The sequence below is a fragment of the Sander lucioperca genome, chromosome 11 (assembly GCF_008315115.2).
Source record: "Sander lucioperca isolate FBNREF2018 chromosome 11, SLUC_FBN_1.2, whole genome shotgun sequence".
Classification (NCBI taxonomy): domain Eukaryota; kingdom Metazoa; phylum Chordata; class Actinopteri; order Perciformes; family Percidae; genus Sander; species Sander lucioperca.
In genome coordinates this window covers 29,833,122-29,849,675 of record NC_050183.1, presented here as the reverse complement: position 1 = coordinate 29,849,675, position 16,554 = coordinate 29,833,122, and the positions used below count along the sequence as shown (strand labels likewise).

The 16,554-nt window shown below is 41.3% G+C and overlaps 1 protein-coding gene across 3 annotated transcripts in view; it reads right to left on the bottom strand.

The window, feature by feature from the left end:
* Window positions 1-16,554, bottom strand: part of st3gal3a (ST3 beta-galactoside alpha-2,3-sialyltransferase 3a) — a 39,344-nt gene that overhangs the window by 12,064 nt on the left and 10,726 nt on the right. For all 3 annotated transcript variants that reach the window (XR_004898706.1, XM_031311762.2, XM_031311764.2), the window contains exons 5-8: window positions 13,100-13,194; window positions 11,938-12,001; window positions 5,752-5,847; window positions 4,852-5,038 (exon numbers count right to left, since the gene is read on the bottom strand). Coding sequence is in view for 2 of the 3 variants with exons in the window: in XM_031311762.2 (XP_031167622.1) it covers window positions 4,852-5,038; window positions 5,752-5,847; window positions 11,938-12,001; window positions 13,100-13,194 (442 nt within the window). In the remaining variant the exon portion in view is untranslated. The remainder of the gene's footprint in view (window positions 1-4,851; window positions 5,039-5,751; window positions 5,848-11,937; window positions 12,002-13,099; window positions 13,195-16,554) is intronic.

Here is a 16,554-nt window from a genome sequence, read left to right as displayed (position 1 = left end):
AGGTCACAGTGCTAACAATATTATGGAGCATGTCGAGAGCCGGTGTGGATGGCAGCAATAGCTAAAAAAAGTGTCTCTTCCACTGTAGACAAGACATAGGCCTGTTGACAACAAAGGACAGGGATGTAGCAATACAGCTGCGGCAGCGTCAGTGCTTCCACCTGTCAGTGGAGGTGAAATGTGATCCAGGACTAGGACCACCCTGGTGATAGCCACATGAAACCCTGGCTTCCTTCTCTGCCTCCAGTGCTGCAATAGAATGACAGCTGCTTTCTGATGTGCATCAGAGCTGAAGTCTCATACTCCCCACTCTGGCTGCCAGTTGAATACAGTAGGTATGCACGCTAGACATCAGGGGATTCTCAGTACTAAGAGTCTAAAACTGGCGAAGGGCAAAACATTGTGGCCATTGCCACCACTTCTACTAAAAGGTGCATCAATCAAAATTAAGCAATGGATTAAAAAAAATCTAAGGTATACCTGTGTAGGTGTAGGTGTTTGCTGGTAAACCTAAGGAAAAACAGAGAAACCCCACATATTGAACCCACTATATGGAAAGCTACCTGATAAAACAAGCTGCATTGCTGTTAGGTGTCCTTCAAGTGGTTATAAATAGTGTCGTGATTGACATATTATCTTAAACATTTATGCCTACACATGTTAAACATGTTTGCCTTTCACTTGCCCATGACTCTATGGTACCTCATATTACAGGTTATAGTAATTGTACTTTTTCTGGTAAATACTTTCGTTTTTTTCCCGGAATTCCAAGATAGCCATTCAGAATCTCAGTGGATTTACACTCAGCTGCCAGTTTATTAGGTCCACCTTGCTAAAACTAAAATTAAAATGCAGCCTAATACAACAGCCCAGCAAAAATATCTTCCCTTCATGAAGGTTATAATGTTAGGCGTTTGTTCACTTTGTGGTCACTTTGGTGGCCGCAGTGTTCGGTACTTTTAATCCGTAAAGTGATATATTTACTAGAGTTGAGCCGGATACTCGGCTGAAATGAGTATCCGGTACCGGTCCGGTAGTATAAAGCACTTTTGCCGAGTACGAGTATTATACGAGTAATACGAGTCAATATCTATGCTCGGAATGAATAAAAATCCTCATTGGGTAGCTGACTGTGTCTGCGTTCTGTGATAGGCTAGTCGTCACAGCGCCCCTCCCCTACACACAGAGATTTATTGTGTTGCTGTGTCCCGCTCTGCTCACTCACACACAGAACACTGAGAAGAGAACAGCTCTCTCTCTCTCTCTCTCTCTCTCTCTCTCTCTCTCTGTCTCTCCCTCAGTCACTCAGGTTTGCGGGTCTTTTCCGTTAACGTTCAGGGTTTCTTCAGCTTCAGGTTTGTTTTTTACTTCGGTTTGTAGTACTTACTTATTAACCAGTAGAGTTCTGGTAAACGTGGGGTTTGTTCAGACGTGGTGCTTGGTAGAATGCGACTCGCGTTGCGTCTCTGCCTGTCGGAGATAATTTTTTTTTTTTTTAAACCGTCAGCTGGCTCTAACCAGTTTTTTTTACTTCACGCACTGAGTGTCTGACACTTTCTTGCTGTATTTCATAAAAAAAAAATAAAGCTCTGCCCATTTCAAGACAACCCGACCCACTTCCGGGTTAAATCCCGCCCACTTCCAGTTTAGGCCCCGCCCAGTCCGAGTACAGATACAGATAATTCATATGGTTAACAGATACAGATACAGATAATGCTGTACTCGCTCATCCCTAATATTTACTGTATCTCTAGATATTTACTTATCTCAGAAACCAGGATGGAGCATACAGTAAGCTTAAACACTACAAATGACCAGCTGATCACAGTATCAGTCATTACTTGCTTTTATCCTAATATTTGGATCTATTTAAAGGTTTTTGCGCATTTGACCCCATTTGTTTACTGTCAGGGAGGAATGGACAGGGAGTACAGAGCAGGTATGTTGTTACTCTGGCTGCAGGAATGTGTGACATTCCCAATCAAGCATGTACGACCATAAAGCCTGTTCCCACATCTAGATGCTTTTGGAAGCGGGACACACAGGCCAACGGGACAGCAGAGGAGGCAGCCTTGGTATGCTGGGTTGATGTTCAGGCTTATAATAACTACTAAAGGCCTAAACAGAGGGGAACTTGTTACACACAGGTAACCCTCCCTCTCTACTACAACCCAGGGTAGAGCTTGGCGATATAGATAAAATCAAATATCACAATATTTTTGACCAAATACATCGATGTCGATAGCAAGCATCCGGCTTCCCATCTCCACCCTTTCCTCTATCAATGCCCAGCGCCATTTGTTTTTAACTCCTTTCTCGACTAAAGTTGTATCTTCTTCAGGTTTGATAAACTTTGCCTCAATTTTTTTGCCGCGTTGCCAGGTTACCACGGATACCAAACCGCACTAGCGTTTCTTTGCAAAGACCCGCCCTACTTTGCCTCCGATTGGCTAGAACTCGGTTCATTGGTAGGTGGAACTACGATGATTGGTTAAACCCAGCGCATCAAAAACAAATCCCATGTGGACTTTTATGTCATCCGTCGAAAATCTGTTACCAGGCCGGAGTCCTTTAAGCTCTGCGACATAATATCAATATACATTCCCCAGCCCTTATCCAAGATATCTGAAATCTGAAAGCTGATTTCAGAAGCATTTTAGAGTGCAGCACACATATAGAGCAAAACTGCTTTAGGTGTGAAAACATCTGCATTGCAACTCTGCCTCATCTTTCTGTCTATGTGCTACAGAGTTACCCAGGGATAACTAGATGCAGGAAATTGTCTGTAAATCACTACGCCAAAATCGCCAGACAAATTCAAGTAAGCCCCGCTGTGTAATTTGCATCATGTCCTGCCTCCTGCACGCTGCTGAGAGAGAGAGGTGTTTAAAATAAGGTTTTACGGTATAGGACAATCTTTTATTTGTTTGTGTTTGTTTTGTAATGTGTAGGTATGTAGATCTTTTGAAAACATGTTTATATTGACATAAATAAAACTGTAGGGACATATCTGCGATGATATTAAGTTGGATTATGACTGTCCTCAAAAGGTTTCCCCGGCTGCAGTTTCATTTCTCTGCTCACCCAGGTCACAGACTTCCATCACTCCTCCCCTCCTGCTATCATTTCTCTTCACTTTACCCCACAGAGGATCTACCTGCACCCTGCTGTGGTTTCCTCTGGTTCCTAGTGCCACTGGCCTTTGCATGCCACAGTGTATTGTTATGTAAATGAGCAGGAAACCCACACAGCATGTGTGTGCATATTTACCAGCTGCAACAGCAACTCTGGTATGGTTTTCACCTTGTGAGTCTATATGTATGTGTGTGTGTGTGTGTGTGTGTGTGTGTGTGTTTTCATGGCAAAATGTAGTCCCGAAGACACCTACTGCAGAAGCTACCACAAAAGGAGGATTTGAGGACTTTGCCAGCTGTTTATATTTCTGTCTGTCTGCGGACAGATTAAGTACAAATGTTGAGGTACTTGTACTTTACTTGTGTCTTTTCTTTTCATGCCACTTTCTACTTCTACTCCGTTACATTTCAGAGAGAAATATTGTACTTTTTACGCCACTACATTCATCTGACAGGTTTAGTTACTAAATACTTAGTCTCGCTTTGCCAGACCCTCCACCAAAAAAGCTTAAGGAGAGTCTGGCTACTCCACCTAGCATTCCGGGATGGGAGGAAAACGGGCTCTGGTTTAATGGCATTTCTTTAAACCAATCACAATCGCCATGGGTGGTGCTAAACTCCTCACAGAGCCGCTGCAAAATAGTCATGCGAGAGAAAACTCAGATTGGACAGATAGTCTAGCTAGCTGTCTGGCTTTACCCTGCAGAGATCTGAGGAGCAGTTAACCATAGTCCTCAGAAATCCATCAAATTTAAAATCCCAACACAAAGAAAGCGGAAGGAAACGGAAAATACATGCATCCGGCGGAATTTCCTTCAGCACCGGAGCAATCATTATAAATGAAACTAGTCAACAACATAACAGCCTACAGGTCCAGCTGAAATGATTAGATGATTAAACGCACAACTGTTTGGATCGTTTCCAGTATTGGTAGTATAGTACAGTACTGGGAGGATTTTTCTGCATTGAGTACTTCCTTGCCTTCCTTTTTCCTTAAAGTCTCATTGGAACTAGTTCCAATGAGACAACCTGTAGGGGGACCGAAGAGGGAAAAGTTACATAGTATGCCTTTAAGTAACATTTTCAATGCAGGACTTTTACTTGTAACAAAGTATTTTTACAGTGTGGTATTACTACTTTTACTTGAGTAAAGGATCTGAATACTTCTTCCACCACTGCCCCCCCCTTATGCTCCTTGGCCCAATTTGGTGTTGTGGCTGGTGTGATCCCATTGCATGCAAGATGGTCTCTGGTAATGTTTTAGGGACATCATTTCCAACTCATGATAAATACATCTCCTCCATCTGCAGTATCTTTCTTGCGTCCCTGCTGGAAGGAGCTAAGATGATGAGGGAATGTGAGCGAGGGAAGTGTGGAGCCGTGTTAGCCAATTGGAAAGTACTCCACAAATATCTGAAAAAACTCTACACCAATCCATGCAATAGTTTTTCAGAAATTTAAGTATGGACCAAAGAGGTGACATCAATAGAGCCATGCTGCTAGTGTGGATTAAAATCAGTTTCCATCAGCCTTCTGTTTCTGACTTTTTCAAAAAATGCTGTGATATTTATAATTCTTGGTAGTTCCACTCAGGTTTTTTAATGTACAAATCAGAAATGTGCATGAAAACAGGTGGATGTAAACATTCTCACTGTCCACTCTTATCACCAACTGTCTGCATTCACTAGTGGCAAAATAAAGTTTTCAGCTGCCTTACCAGTTTCTGCTTGAAAACCATGTATGAGAGCCACCTGAAGTCCAGAGCTTTAAAGGCCGAGAGGACAAACAGGGACTCAGACTCGTAGCTATCCATCTTCTGGATGGCCCCCTCTGGATAGGCGATCCTCATGGTGGTCTTGGAGCCGACATCTTTCTCAAAGCCTTTCACTGGGGCTTGATTCAACCTGCAACACAGAGCTGCAAAATCAATCATAAAATTCCCCGTCCAAAACATTTTTCATTTTAATCAGCAATTTACAGATCACAGCATTAGTCAAATCACCAAATACAAAAGTTGAAATGCTTACATGACTTCATCAAGTCATTTTTATATAGAAAGCCGATCATCACTGCTTTAGAATTTGCACACCATACGACACTCTCTGTCCATGGATATCGAAGAAGATGGGTCAGAATGATATTAATTTAATAGACCAACAAACAAATAGCCATTGAAATAGTGATAAATTATATTAAAAAATACATTTAATACATCAATATCAAATGACAAATTAAAAAACCTACCCCTAAATTATATATATAAAAAATGTATAAACAAATAAGCAATTAAATCCAAATATCAATATCCACTGAGATAAATACATATATGTATTATATATACAGTATATTATACAACTCCATTCTAACACTATTCTATATGTGGTTAAAGTCTTCACACACTGGTGTGGTCAGTCAGAAACCAAGCTGAAAATGGAATTAACATTTAGATGTGGGACTTGATGGGGGTTACTCTACTACTGTATGTCCTATGGCATATGTTGAAGTGGATATACTGTTGATTTGGGTTCTTGGAACAATGGACGACCCCTGATTTAAGGAAAAAGAAGTTGCATTAAAGTGATTCCTGTCTGTATAATACTTTTGTGTCACAACATACCTGACCACCACATCAAACTCATCAATCCTCTGTCCCAGAGACTTGCCGGTGAGGATCCCTCCGTTTCCTACGATGATGCATGTCTTACATTTCATACTGTAACACAGAACGATGCACCATTATGATGTGGTACTACTTTAGTCTAGTCATTTACCCCATGTGTTTGCTAGAATGGCTTTTTCTTTTTCTCATAAAAAAAAAAAACAAAAAAAAAAAAACGCACAAGACATCAAAACAGGTGTGTGATAAAACTAATATTTGCTTCCCTGACTTTTTTGTTTTGGATTGTTGCAATAATAATAAATATTTGCCGAAAGCAAGCATATTTGTCCACTCCCATGTTGATAACAGCATTAAAAAAAAAGAATCCCTTTTTAAAGTACATTTAGAACAGATAAAAAAAGTTAACTATGGACAGTTATGGGATTAATCACATTTACATATTTTAATCTATTCACAGCCCTATTATATATTTATATATTCATTCTTCATTGCAGTCACTCAGATTCTAATGTAGAAAACTGAGGACTATTAATGCCACAGTACTTGTATGATTAGCTTCTTTACTCACCATTTATACTCTCTGAGACACTAACGGCAGAAGTGTGACTGTTAACACAATGTGTTACACTATGGTTAATATTATGATTATAAAATTGTAATGTAGACTCAGTACATGTGTCCAGTGTTTGGTCTGCTTAATTCTGGGTGGAAAAATAAACACATTCCTAATTGTCTTGGCTGGCGGATCAAACCGGGTCAGTACTATACACTGTGTCTGTCCATATAAAGACAAAAACAAGGTGGAATCAAACAACTATTTTACTTCAGTAACTGATCTGGAAACCACTCATTAATGCTGGAGTTTCAGGGTATACAGACAGATTTACCATTAAAGCACAGAGTCTGTTTAGAATTTGTAACACATGGCTTTGGCAATTTGTTCAGAGAATATATGGACACGAACCCCCAGATTTAGAGAAGCTACTCCTTACGAGAGAGGCATTTTTGATTTCCAAATTAGGCACTTTTAGTCGAAGAGGGCCAAATGAAGAAGTAGATTTGAAGGCATTTATATGAAATACAGTGGATTACATTTGTTCTTTAAAAAAAAAGGGGATATTTCTTGAAAACAATATGAACTTTTGCAAGAGGAAGGACTTGTTGATGGTTGGCTTAGACCTTAGTTTGGATTATCCATAAACAAAAGATAGAAGAGATTTATGTTGAAAAATTTGTTTGCGGGAGTAGTACAATGTTTGTGATTTTGCGTTGAAAAATGTAGATTCAACATGTTTACCCGTTGATGAGTTCAGATGAAATATAGTTTTTTGTAAAGAGTACATTAAAGCTGTCTGTATTGCTGTATGTTTTGTGTTTATTGGTAATTGTATTAACTTGTAACCCTTGTCCTAAAGGATGATGACTGAAGTTTTCAGTCATCATCCTTTGAGAAGCAGCAAGACGAGTGCTTTGGGACCGTCTACAAACTACAACACCGAAAAGAGATACAAAAATATTTTCAAAAATAGGCATATGCTTATTTTTTAAAAGTGCTGTAGTACAACCAGACACGGCCTTACCTATGTTTCACCCGTTTCAATTAAAACAGGCCCCGCCCTCCAAGGGGGGCCCCAACAGACCAGCAAAATCACATTCATTTTCTCCGTAGGATATTGATTTTCAGCCATAATGTCTAAACCATCCAAGGTAGATTGATCACGAGCTACGAGGTTGTGAAACGAAAGTTTCTGCTTCTATAAAAGCCACAAGGTATGAAATCAACCTTGTTATTTGCGATCTTCTGGAGAAATACTACACTACCCATAATTCTAAGCAAAACACTGACGTCTGATTGGTCGAACTCGCGGTTACCATGGCGACGTTTACCGCCCCCGCGAACGGCTTAAGCGATCTGAATCTAATATCGGTAGTTTATGTGTTTATACCTTTGCCTTTTTGCCGTAAGGTTAAAATGTTATTTTGAGGAAAAGAATTTTAAGAGGAAATGAAACGCACATATGCCAGTGGTGCTGAAAAACGAAAGATATCGGACAACAAAAGAAAAGCTTTATTCAGTCTACCAAAAGTGACATCTTTCTTTGGTCCAGCATCTGTAACCCTACCGGCGACAGCAGCGGCCGAACCCCCGTCACAGGATGCTAGCCAAAATACAGATTATCCGTCTTCAACTCAAACTGCTGGCAATAATGATGACCAAACATTGTTAGTAGAACAAGAACATGACGATGAAGTTCCTACCGCTGAGACAGGTGAGGGAGATGCCAGGGAGAAAGGCCCGTTTACAGAGACAGACCTGGGGTGCTGGCATATTGCCGATGACCAACGAATTGATATTGTTAGGAGCGGTCCCGTTCAGATAGAGGAGTTTAACTTCCCACAAAGCCAATCACACCGCCGTTTTACCAAGGACAGATATTTCATGAAGATGAAAAATGGAGAAAAGATACGCAGGTCATGGTTAGTGTACTCAAAATCATCCGATTCAGTCTTCTGTTTCTGCTGTACCTTTTTGGCAAGCGGACAAGTAGTCTCACTCACAAAGGTTTCAGAATGTGGGAACGACACACTCTCACACTCCAGGATCATGAAAAATCTAATACACACCGTGCCAATATGGACAGCTGGCGCGAGCTGGAGAAGCGCGTCAAAACGCACAGTACCATTGACAAAACCTATCAAGAAATGCAAATGTTGAAAAAAAGACATCATGAAAAGGTTAATTGCCATAGTCTGTCACCTTGCAGAACGAAACCTTGCTTTCCGTGGCCACAATTCCAACCTACATTAAACAAACAATGGAAACTTTCTAGGTGTGGTGGAGCTGCTTGCAGAGTTTGACCCAGTGATGTCAGACGAGCTGAGACAAAAGAGATTGCTGACCATTATCTGGGGAAAACTATACAAAATGAGCTGATCACTCTTATTGGAGACAAGACAGTGGAAGCAATAATACAAGGAGTAAAACAATCCCATTACTACTCTGTGATAATGGACTGCACCCCGGACGCTGCACACATAGAGCAGCTCTCTGTGACACTGCGCTTTGTCAAGTGCCAAATCGGTGCCGGGGCTACTGTTGGAGAGCATTTTGTCGGTTTCCTACCAGTGCTTGACACATCAGGCGCAGGGCTAACAGATGTCTTCTTGAAGCATTTGGAGAAGTTAGGCCTGGATGTCGAAAAATGCAGGGGACAGGCGTATGATAACGGTAGCAACATGCAGGGGAAAAATAGCGGTGTGCAGAAAAGGGTGCTTGATATCAACAAAAAAGCACTGTTCATGCCATGCGCCAGCCACAGTCTAAACCTCGTCATTGTAGATGCTGCGAAGTCAACAGTGGAGTCTGTGAGCTTCTTTGGGGTGCTGCAACGTCTGTACACAATTTTCAGCTCCTCCACACAGAGATGGGAGATTTTCAAGACAAACGTACCACAGATGACCCTAAAGGCCATATCCAACACGCGATGGGAATGCCGCGTGGAAAGTGTGAAAGTGCGGTGCTATCAGCTTCCCGCTGTCGGCGAAGCTCTTCTCTCACTGGTCGATCATGCAACAAAAAAAAGGTATGTACGAGTCGAGTGTGTGTTATTTTGCTTTGTGATAGACAGTCTATGATTTTAGTGTGTTAGGCTACGTATTAGGGTGTTTTTAACCTATTTAAAAACTTAAACCAGACCCGGTGCCAGGATTATATTGACCTGTTTCAGTACAATGGACAGCGGCGCATGGCTTTGTAAAGCGTTATTATAAATTGTTGAAATTTAAAAAAAACAACATTATTGTTATTATCAGGTGACAGTGAGACTGCGTCTGCTGCCAGAGGCCTTGAACAGGAGATAACAAGCTGGAAATTCCTGCTTACTGTCATCATTCTACATGAGGTTAATCGTGTCAGCAAGCTGCTCCAGAGCCCACAAGTTGGGATTGATGTGCTACAGTACGAGGTGGGATATGTTCTTAAATTCCTAAAGGAATACAGAGAGAACGGCCTTTCATCCGCCCAGACAGATGCTAGAGACATCGCGGAAGAGATGGAGATGCCAATGGTCTTCCCCACTACACAAGGCCGAAAACCCAAACGCCAGTTTCCGTACGAGCCCCAAAATCCGGATCCTTCCTTAACAGTGACACCCGAGGAAAAGTTCAGGAGGGATGTTTTCCTCCCACTAGTGAACTCTGCCATTACAGGCACTAGTGAGCATTTCAAGTTGATGGAGACATTTCATGGTCTGTTTGGTTTCATTTATAGAAGAGAGGAAATGAAAAGGGCCGTGGAAAGTTACACCCTCAAAGAAAGCTGCGCAAATATAGAAAAAACCCTCGGCGATGGGGACGCTGAGGACCTTGTGTGCGAGATCTCGGCTGCTGTCACTGCCGTGCCAGCAAAAGAAACCACTGGCCTGCAGATTCTGAGCTACATTTACAGAAACAATTTAGTTGAACTGTATCCAAACCTCAGCATTGCTCTCCGACTCATGATGACAGTGCCTGTGACTGTAGCGAGCGGAGAGAGGAGTTTCTCTCGCTTGAAGCTAATAAAAACACACCTGAGGTCAACAATGCTCCAGGAGCGGCTGTCAGCTCTCGCTCTGATTTCTATTGAGCACGAGGTGACAAAATCGCTGGACAAAGATGAACTTATCAGGGCATTCTCAGCACTCAAACACAGAAGGGTGGATTTCTAAAAAGGGCTCAGGTGAAATCTACGCCCGCCGCCCGGTGAGCTGTCCACGGTGCTGAAAAAAACGCGGAGCCCTCGTTATTTATGATAAGTTCGGTTCAGTGTCAGTCAGACACTTTCTTCTTTGCTTTTGTTAAATAATTCAAGTTGAGGGGATGTTTGAGGTTTTTTTTTTTTAAAGTCAGCCCAGACAGCTGAAGATATACTGCGCAAATCAATTAAGCAGAGAAGTTGGCGTCCGTGAAAGGGCGAGGCTTATTCCAATGTAAAACGCTGTATAATTGTATATAGTTTTAATCAAATAAGGTTGGATTATTTCTATGTTGAGGTGCCTGTCCGTGAAGCTGACAGTGCACGTAATAAAATAATATATCATTGATGCAAACCAACAGGAATCCTTGCTTTTTCTGCTCTATTATGTTTATGTTTTATGTGGGTAGGGCCCCATATTAGTTATTGAAACGGGCCCCCAGATGCTTAAGGCCGCCGCTGAGTACAACTAGCAGGAGACAAGTTATAATTGAGCTAAGTTTGGAGACTAAGTTTGGAGACCTTATTTAATCATTAAATTAATAAATATTTTTGTTGTATCTCTTTTCGGTGTTGTAGTTTGTAGACGGTCCCTAAGTCTTGTCGTCTCAACACCTATTAAGAGGCTAAAAGCACGTTTAAAACTTGCCTGGTTTCAGCCTCCTGGGTGCCAACGCTAGCAGGAGGATAACACGTTGTAGGCAACACCGACTGTTTCCGTTTTTCTCGCTACTGACAGCACTCCAAATTTACAAACAACAGAGCTACGTGTTGAAATCGACCGGAATTCTCCTTTGAGAGAAACGGGGCAGGGTGGGAGGGAACAACATTTGAATCACTTCATTCACTTTAAATATCAGATGAAGTGATTCTTTTCTTTAATACAGATGATACTGTGTCATTTTAATTAATTATAAAGTAGTCAAGTCAAAAAATTATGATTTTTCCATGAATCCTCTATGTTAGCGTTTATAATGTTACCTAACTTGTTTGGTAGCTTATTTATTGTCTTGTTGGATAGTTAGTAAGCTAGCTTGTTTATTCCAGCCAACATTCTTTCACTAGTTACAGAAAATGAGCCGACTGGCTAGTTAGTTAGCTTGCTTGCTAGGGGGTTCAGTTCTCAGTTCAGCATCATTTGTATAACAGAAAAGAATCACTTCATCCTATGTTTAAAGTGAATAAAATCGCTTACCAGCCTACTTAGTTCCACAACAATTTTGGCTGTATTATTTGTGTCCCCTTCAAAAATTGCTCTTGAGAAATTTTATGTTTATTGACCTAATAAGCACCTCAATGTGTGTGCATTGTCAAAAGTTATAAACTGACTTCGTCAACGGTTTACAAATGCTCCTAATTGTAGCTTTAAATACAGAGCTGAAAGAACATGGAATATTATATTGTGATGACTGCAATATGTGGATCAGAGCATGACAGGACAACTAGCTTACCTGTCCAGTTCTTCCCCAAGGCCATAGCTCTGAGTAGCTGCCAGAAGAATATCTATGAGTTTCTCTGCAGGTATAAGAGAGAGACAGAAGCAGAAAGAGAAAAAACTGAGATGAAGATGAAAGTAAAATAATTATTTTTCCCTCCACAGTCCAACCCAGCTATGATGCCCTCATGTCCAGTACAACTAGACTAGCTGTGATAAATGAGGCAGAGCTGGGAGCCAGCGGCTGACACTTCTTCAAGTTACAATGTTATACAACCATTAAAGATGGGTGGCAAAGCAAGGTAAGAGCCCATAGACAGTCCTCCACAGCACTGCGGAGGAGGGTCTGGCTAGTCCACACAACATTCCGGGATGGGAGAAAAACGTGCTCTGGTTTATTGGCATTTTTTTTAAACCAATCACAATCGTCTTGGGTGGAGCTAAGCGACAGATGGAGCAACGGTGCCTCTGCAAAATAGCCTCGGGAAGGAACTTGTTTTGGTGGAACATGTGTACGTTCAAAAGTTGTTTTAGTCGTGCAACAGAAAACTCAGATTGGACAGATAGTCTAGCTAGCTGTCTGGATTTACCCTGCAGAGATCTGAGGAGCAGTTAACCATAGTCCTCATAAATCCACCGGAGTTTAGAACGCCAACACAAAGATAGCGGAAGGTGACTGACATCCGGCTGAAATGAGGGACATCCGGCGGAATTTCCGACGGCACCTCAACAATCCTGGAAGCGAAACGTCATCAATATAGACTAACAGTCCACCAACTCCTTCGAGGGAGTCGTGTATATGATTGCTTTGAAGAGTTCCAATGGGTGCTCCATTAAACCCAATATGTACGATTCATTGAGTCAAGACTACAAAGACACAAAAGACAGAATTGTTGGGAAAGGGCTCGGAAGGGTTTTGGGATGCAGCCAGGGGGATTCTATGACAGCAGGCTTTTCACCACTTTTTCATCAAAAGTGGCCATTCAGAACAGGTAAAACACTTCATTAGACGTGGTTTTATGACAACTTGTAGAAACTAGCTTGTTTGAAGCAGACAGAGGCTTTGACAGTGCTAGGGTATTTAATATACTAGTGGTTTGAATTTTTTTGTGTGTTAACTGGTAAGAAATGCAGTGCAACTTACATTGAGTTGAGAAGACAAGAATGTGTAATCATACCTTGCGATTTTACACCAAACGGAGGCAAATAATGATTAATCTTGGAGAATCTTTTGTAATTTGGATCAAGGAACATGGGCGCCAGTTTGGTGAACCTGTTGATATAAAAGAAAACATGTTACAACAAGTAAAGATGAAGAAGTGGTACTCGTCAATGCAGTATCTGTCCAAGACCCGTACGGCCGTGATGTGTACAGATGCACTGATTAATGGTAGAATTCTTAAGAGGATTTAAAGCATCGTGTTTCCAGCTAATCCACAGTTTGTCTGATTTCACTTTCACCTAAACAAATTCAGAAGCACATGTGTGAGAGAGAGGACAGAGCTGCACATCTCACACAGTGAAGCTGTGAGAAGGGCATTTCAAAGGTGGGAACTGAGAATCAGGCAAGCATGGCCCATTCACCTCTCTATCAAGATTCATCCTGGTGCTCTGGGAACTGAACCAGCGACAAGAGTTATGTCCCTGATGTGGCCGGACACTACTGCATCATGAACTAGCTAAGCCATGTACAGAGGTAACATTGTTTAAAACAAAAAAGAATAAGAACAACGTATTCTAACATGGGCATGTCTTTATGGCACCAAATGAACAGCAGCTAGTATCTTCAGCTTCTCGCCCCAGAGCTGTGTAAAGGGATATTTTCACACTGATGTTGATGGGTAATGGTAGTGGCAGAAAAGACTCAAAAGCCCTAATTGCACGGGACTAGTATGAGGGGACCTCATATGATTTAAAATTAACCCCACCCCATGTCTGTGTCTCTAGTGGTGCATTTACAGAGGATAAGCAAAGTCTGTATTTTACTGAAATTATCCCACAACCTTTGTTTGGGTAAAATATGGTAGGTCATTTGCGGCAGAATTTTTAATTGACAAATTAAGAGCCATGGCAGATTCGCACAAGATTAAGATCACAGACGACCTCCGTCTGAAACTTACAAATTACTAGAGGTCCCCAGGTAATACTAGTAAAAGAATATTAGCAGCAACAAGGATTCTGCTGGAGCCCTTATCCCTCCTTAACAAACACACTTTATAGAGGAACTTTAAATCTCAGGTGAATCAACGCTACTAAGATTAGGGTTGTTGGGCTGGTGGAAGAAGCTGCAAACCCTGATTTGCACACAGCCTGGGAAAAGACTTTTGTGATCTGGTCAACAAAGTATAGCCAGATAATGGGCTTTTGAGTAGGCCTGCAGCGACGCGTCGATGACGTCGACGCATCGACGTCAAAATTACGTCGACGTCGTATTTTTGCGTCGACGCTTCGCCACACACACATGTGGGAGACCAAAACATTGCAGGAAACAGCAACCTCCTCACAGAATTCCCAACAAAGCCCTGCAAAAAGCCCCATGAAAAGAAGAAGTCCTAAAAAAACAGCTCGCCCTTAATCATCGAGGGTATGGGAATACTTAAAATATAGTCCCAAGTACTAACGTTAGCTAAATTAATTTCATGTTTGTGTAGTGTGTTGTGTAGCCTGCGCACTTAGGTGGTGCTAGCTAACTATCTTAGCTCTCCGTGCAGTTTGTTCGTGCTAGGTTAGTAGCTAACGTTAACGTTAGCTAGCTACTGGCGCCTAGACAGCTGTGTTTAGCTAACGTTAGTTATCATCTAATGTTGGCTTGAATGGTAGCTAGCTTACGGCTGCAGAACACAGATATCTATAGTAGCTAACGTTAGCTAACGTGAACGTTAGCTACTAACCTAGCACGAACAAACTGCACAGAGAGCTAAGATGCGTTGGTTAGCCTAGCACCACCAAAGTGCACAGCTGCATTAGCATGTAAACCTACAGAATAGCAGTTAAGAGAGTCAGTTTGATTATGCATCAGGTTTTATGTTGGGACTGTTATGTTGTGTTAAACAATCCAAGGAATGTCTGTACTGTGCACTGCACAGTGTTTTTCTTTTTTGCACTACAACTTGATTTTTTTGAACAAGAGAGTTATGTTGGTACTGTAAAAGAGTAAACAGGCTGGCCTTTCATTTTGTATAACAGTAAAATAATTATTTTATTTTGTGTAAAGCAGAAGATTTTTTGCTGTGCAAAATTGTTTAATAAAATATATTATTAAGAATTTTTTGGTATTTATTTGAGATACATTATGGTTTTTATTAATCGAGCAACAGAAAAATAATTGTTATATTAATCGTCCAATTAGTCGTTAGATTAGTCGACTAATCGATAAAATAATCGCCCGATTAATCGTTTAATAAATAATCGTTTACCCCCAGCTCTACTTTTGAGGCTGAATCAGCTATCAACATAAAAATGCCAAAAGTCTATTTTTAACATACAAAAAACAATCTTTCACTGTACTGCAATTTTTATATTCTCTCTCTCTCTCACTCACTCACTCACTCACTCAAAAGCTATAGAATTTGAACACTACTACAAAATGCCGAACACACTATATAGTGCCCGCAAGTTACGACTTCAAGTCACGACTCACGTCTTGGTAGCGTTCCAGGCAAAGTCACGACAAACCCTTCTCTCTGGTCTGATGATCTACATGTCAGCAAGCCAAGCTCTGCTTGCACAAGTGGCTGCTCACTTCAATTACGCGAGCATGTATGTACAGCAGATTTATGCTTCTGATGATAAAAATAATGACATTTGGCACACCGTCAAAGCTGGCTAGCTAAACATTGTGCCGTTGGCAGGGTTCAGGCTAGCTAACGTTAGCTAGCGTTAACGTTAGGTAGTGGCTACCTAACGTTGATGTTAGCTAGCACTAGCTGATACTAGCGTTCCAGGGCACTTTCACGGGTAGTAGGTTGTGAAAACATGGGTTACGGTTTGCCTGGAACGCAGGATTAGTCTCTGGCCGTCAAGCCCTACGTCTCTCCTTGTATGCTTAAGTCTTGCCTGTTTCCACATGTTCCTGATTCTCTTTTGGATTTTGTTGAGTTCTCTGCCTGTCTTGGACTTTCGGCTGTAAGTATTTTCTTATAAAACCATTTGAACTCTACCTGCTTCCTCCGCTTCTGCTTTGCACTTGGGTCCAAACCTGCCTTCCTGAAGTTTTGACAACTATCATGTTTTTCTCACATCATGTACAGATTTTAAGGCATTCTATTATCAAATGTCATAAAAATGAGTGCATATAGCTGCCGTAAATGAGAAAAAATCCCTTCCAGCCCCAGGTCTGGCTGAGACTGTATAAAACAGGTCTGGGCTGAGCCCTGAATGTTTTTAAAGTCTGGCTCCGTCCCTGGTTGTCTCCAGTGATCCTAGGCTGCACGTTAAGTCAAAAACCATTTAAGCGTTAAAAGCTAGCATTTTTTTGGGTATGTTCTGAAAAGCTGTTAAGTATTCAATAACGTGATGTAATCTGCAACAGGGTTACACTTTAAACCATTATCCTTTTTATAAAGATGTATACACTAGCAGTGATAATAAGGGTATGAACAGGTATGTAAACAGTATAATAGGATAAAATAAG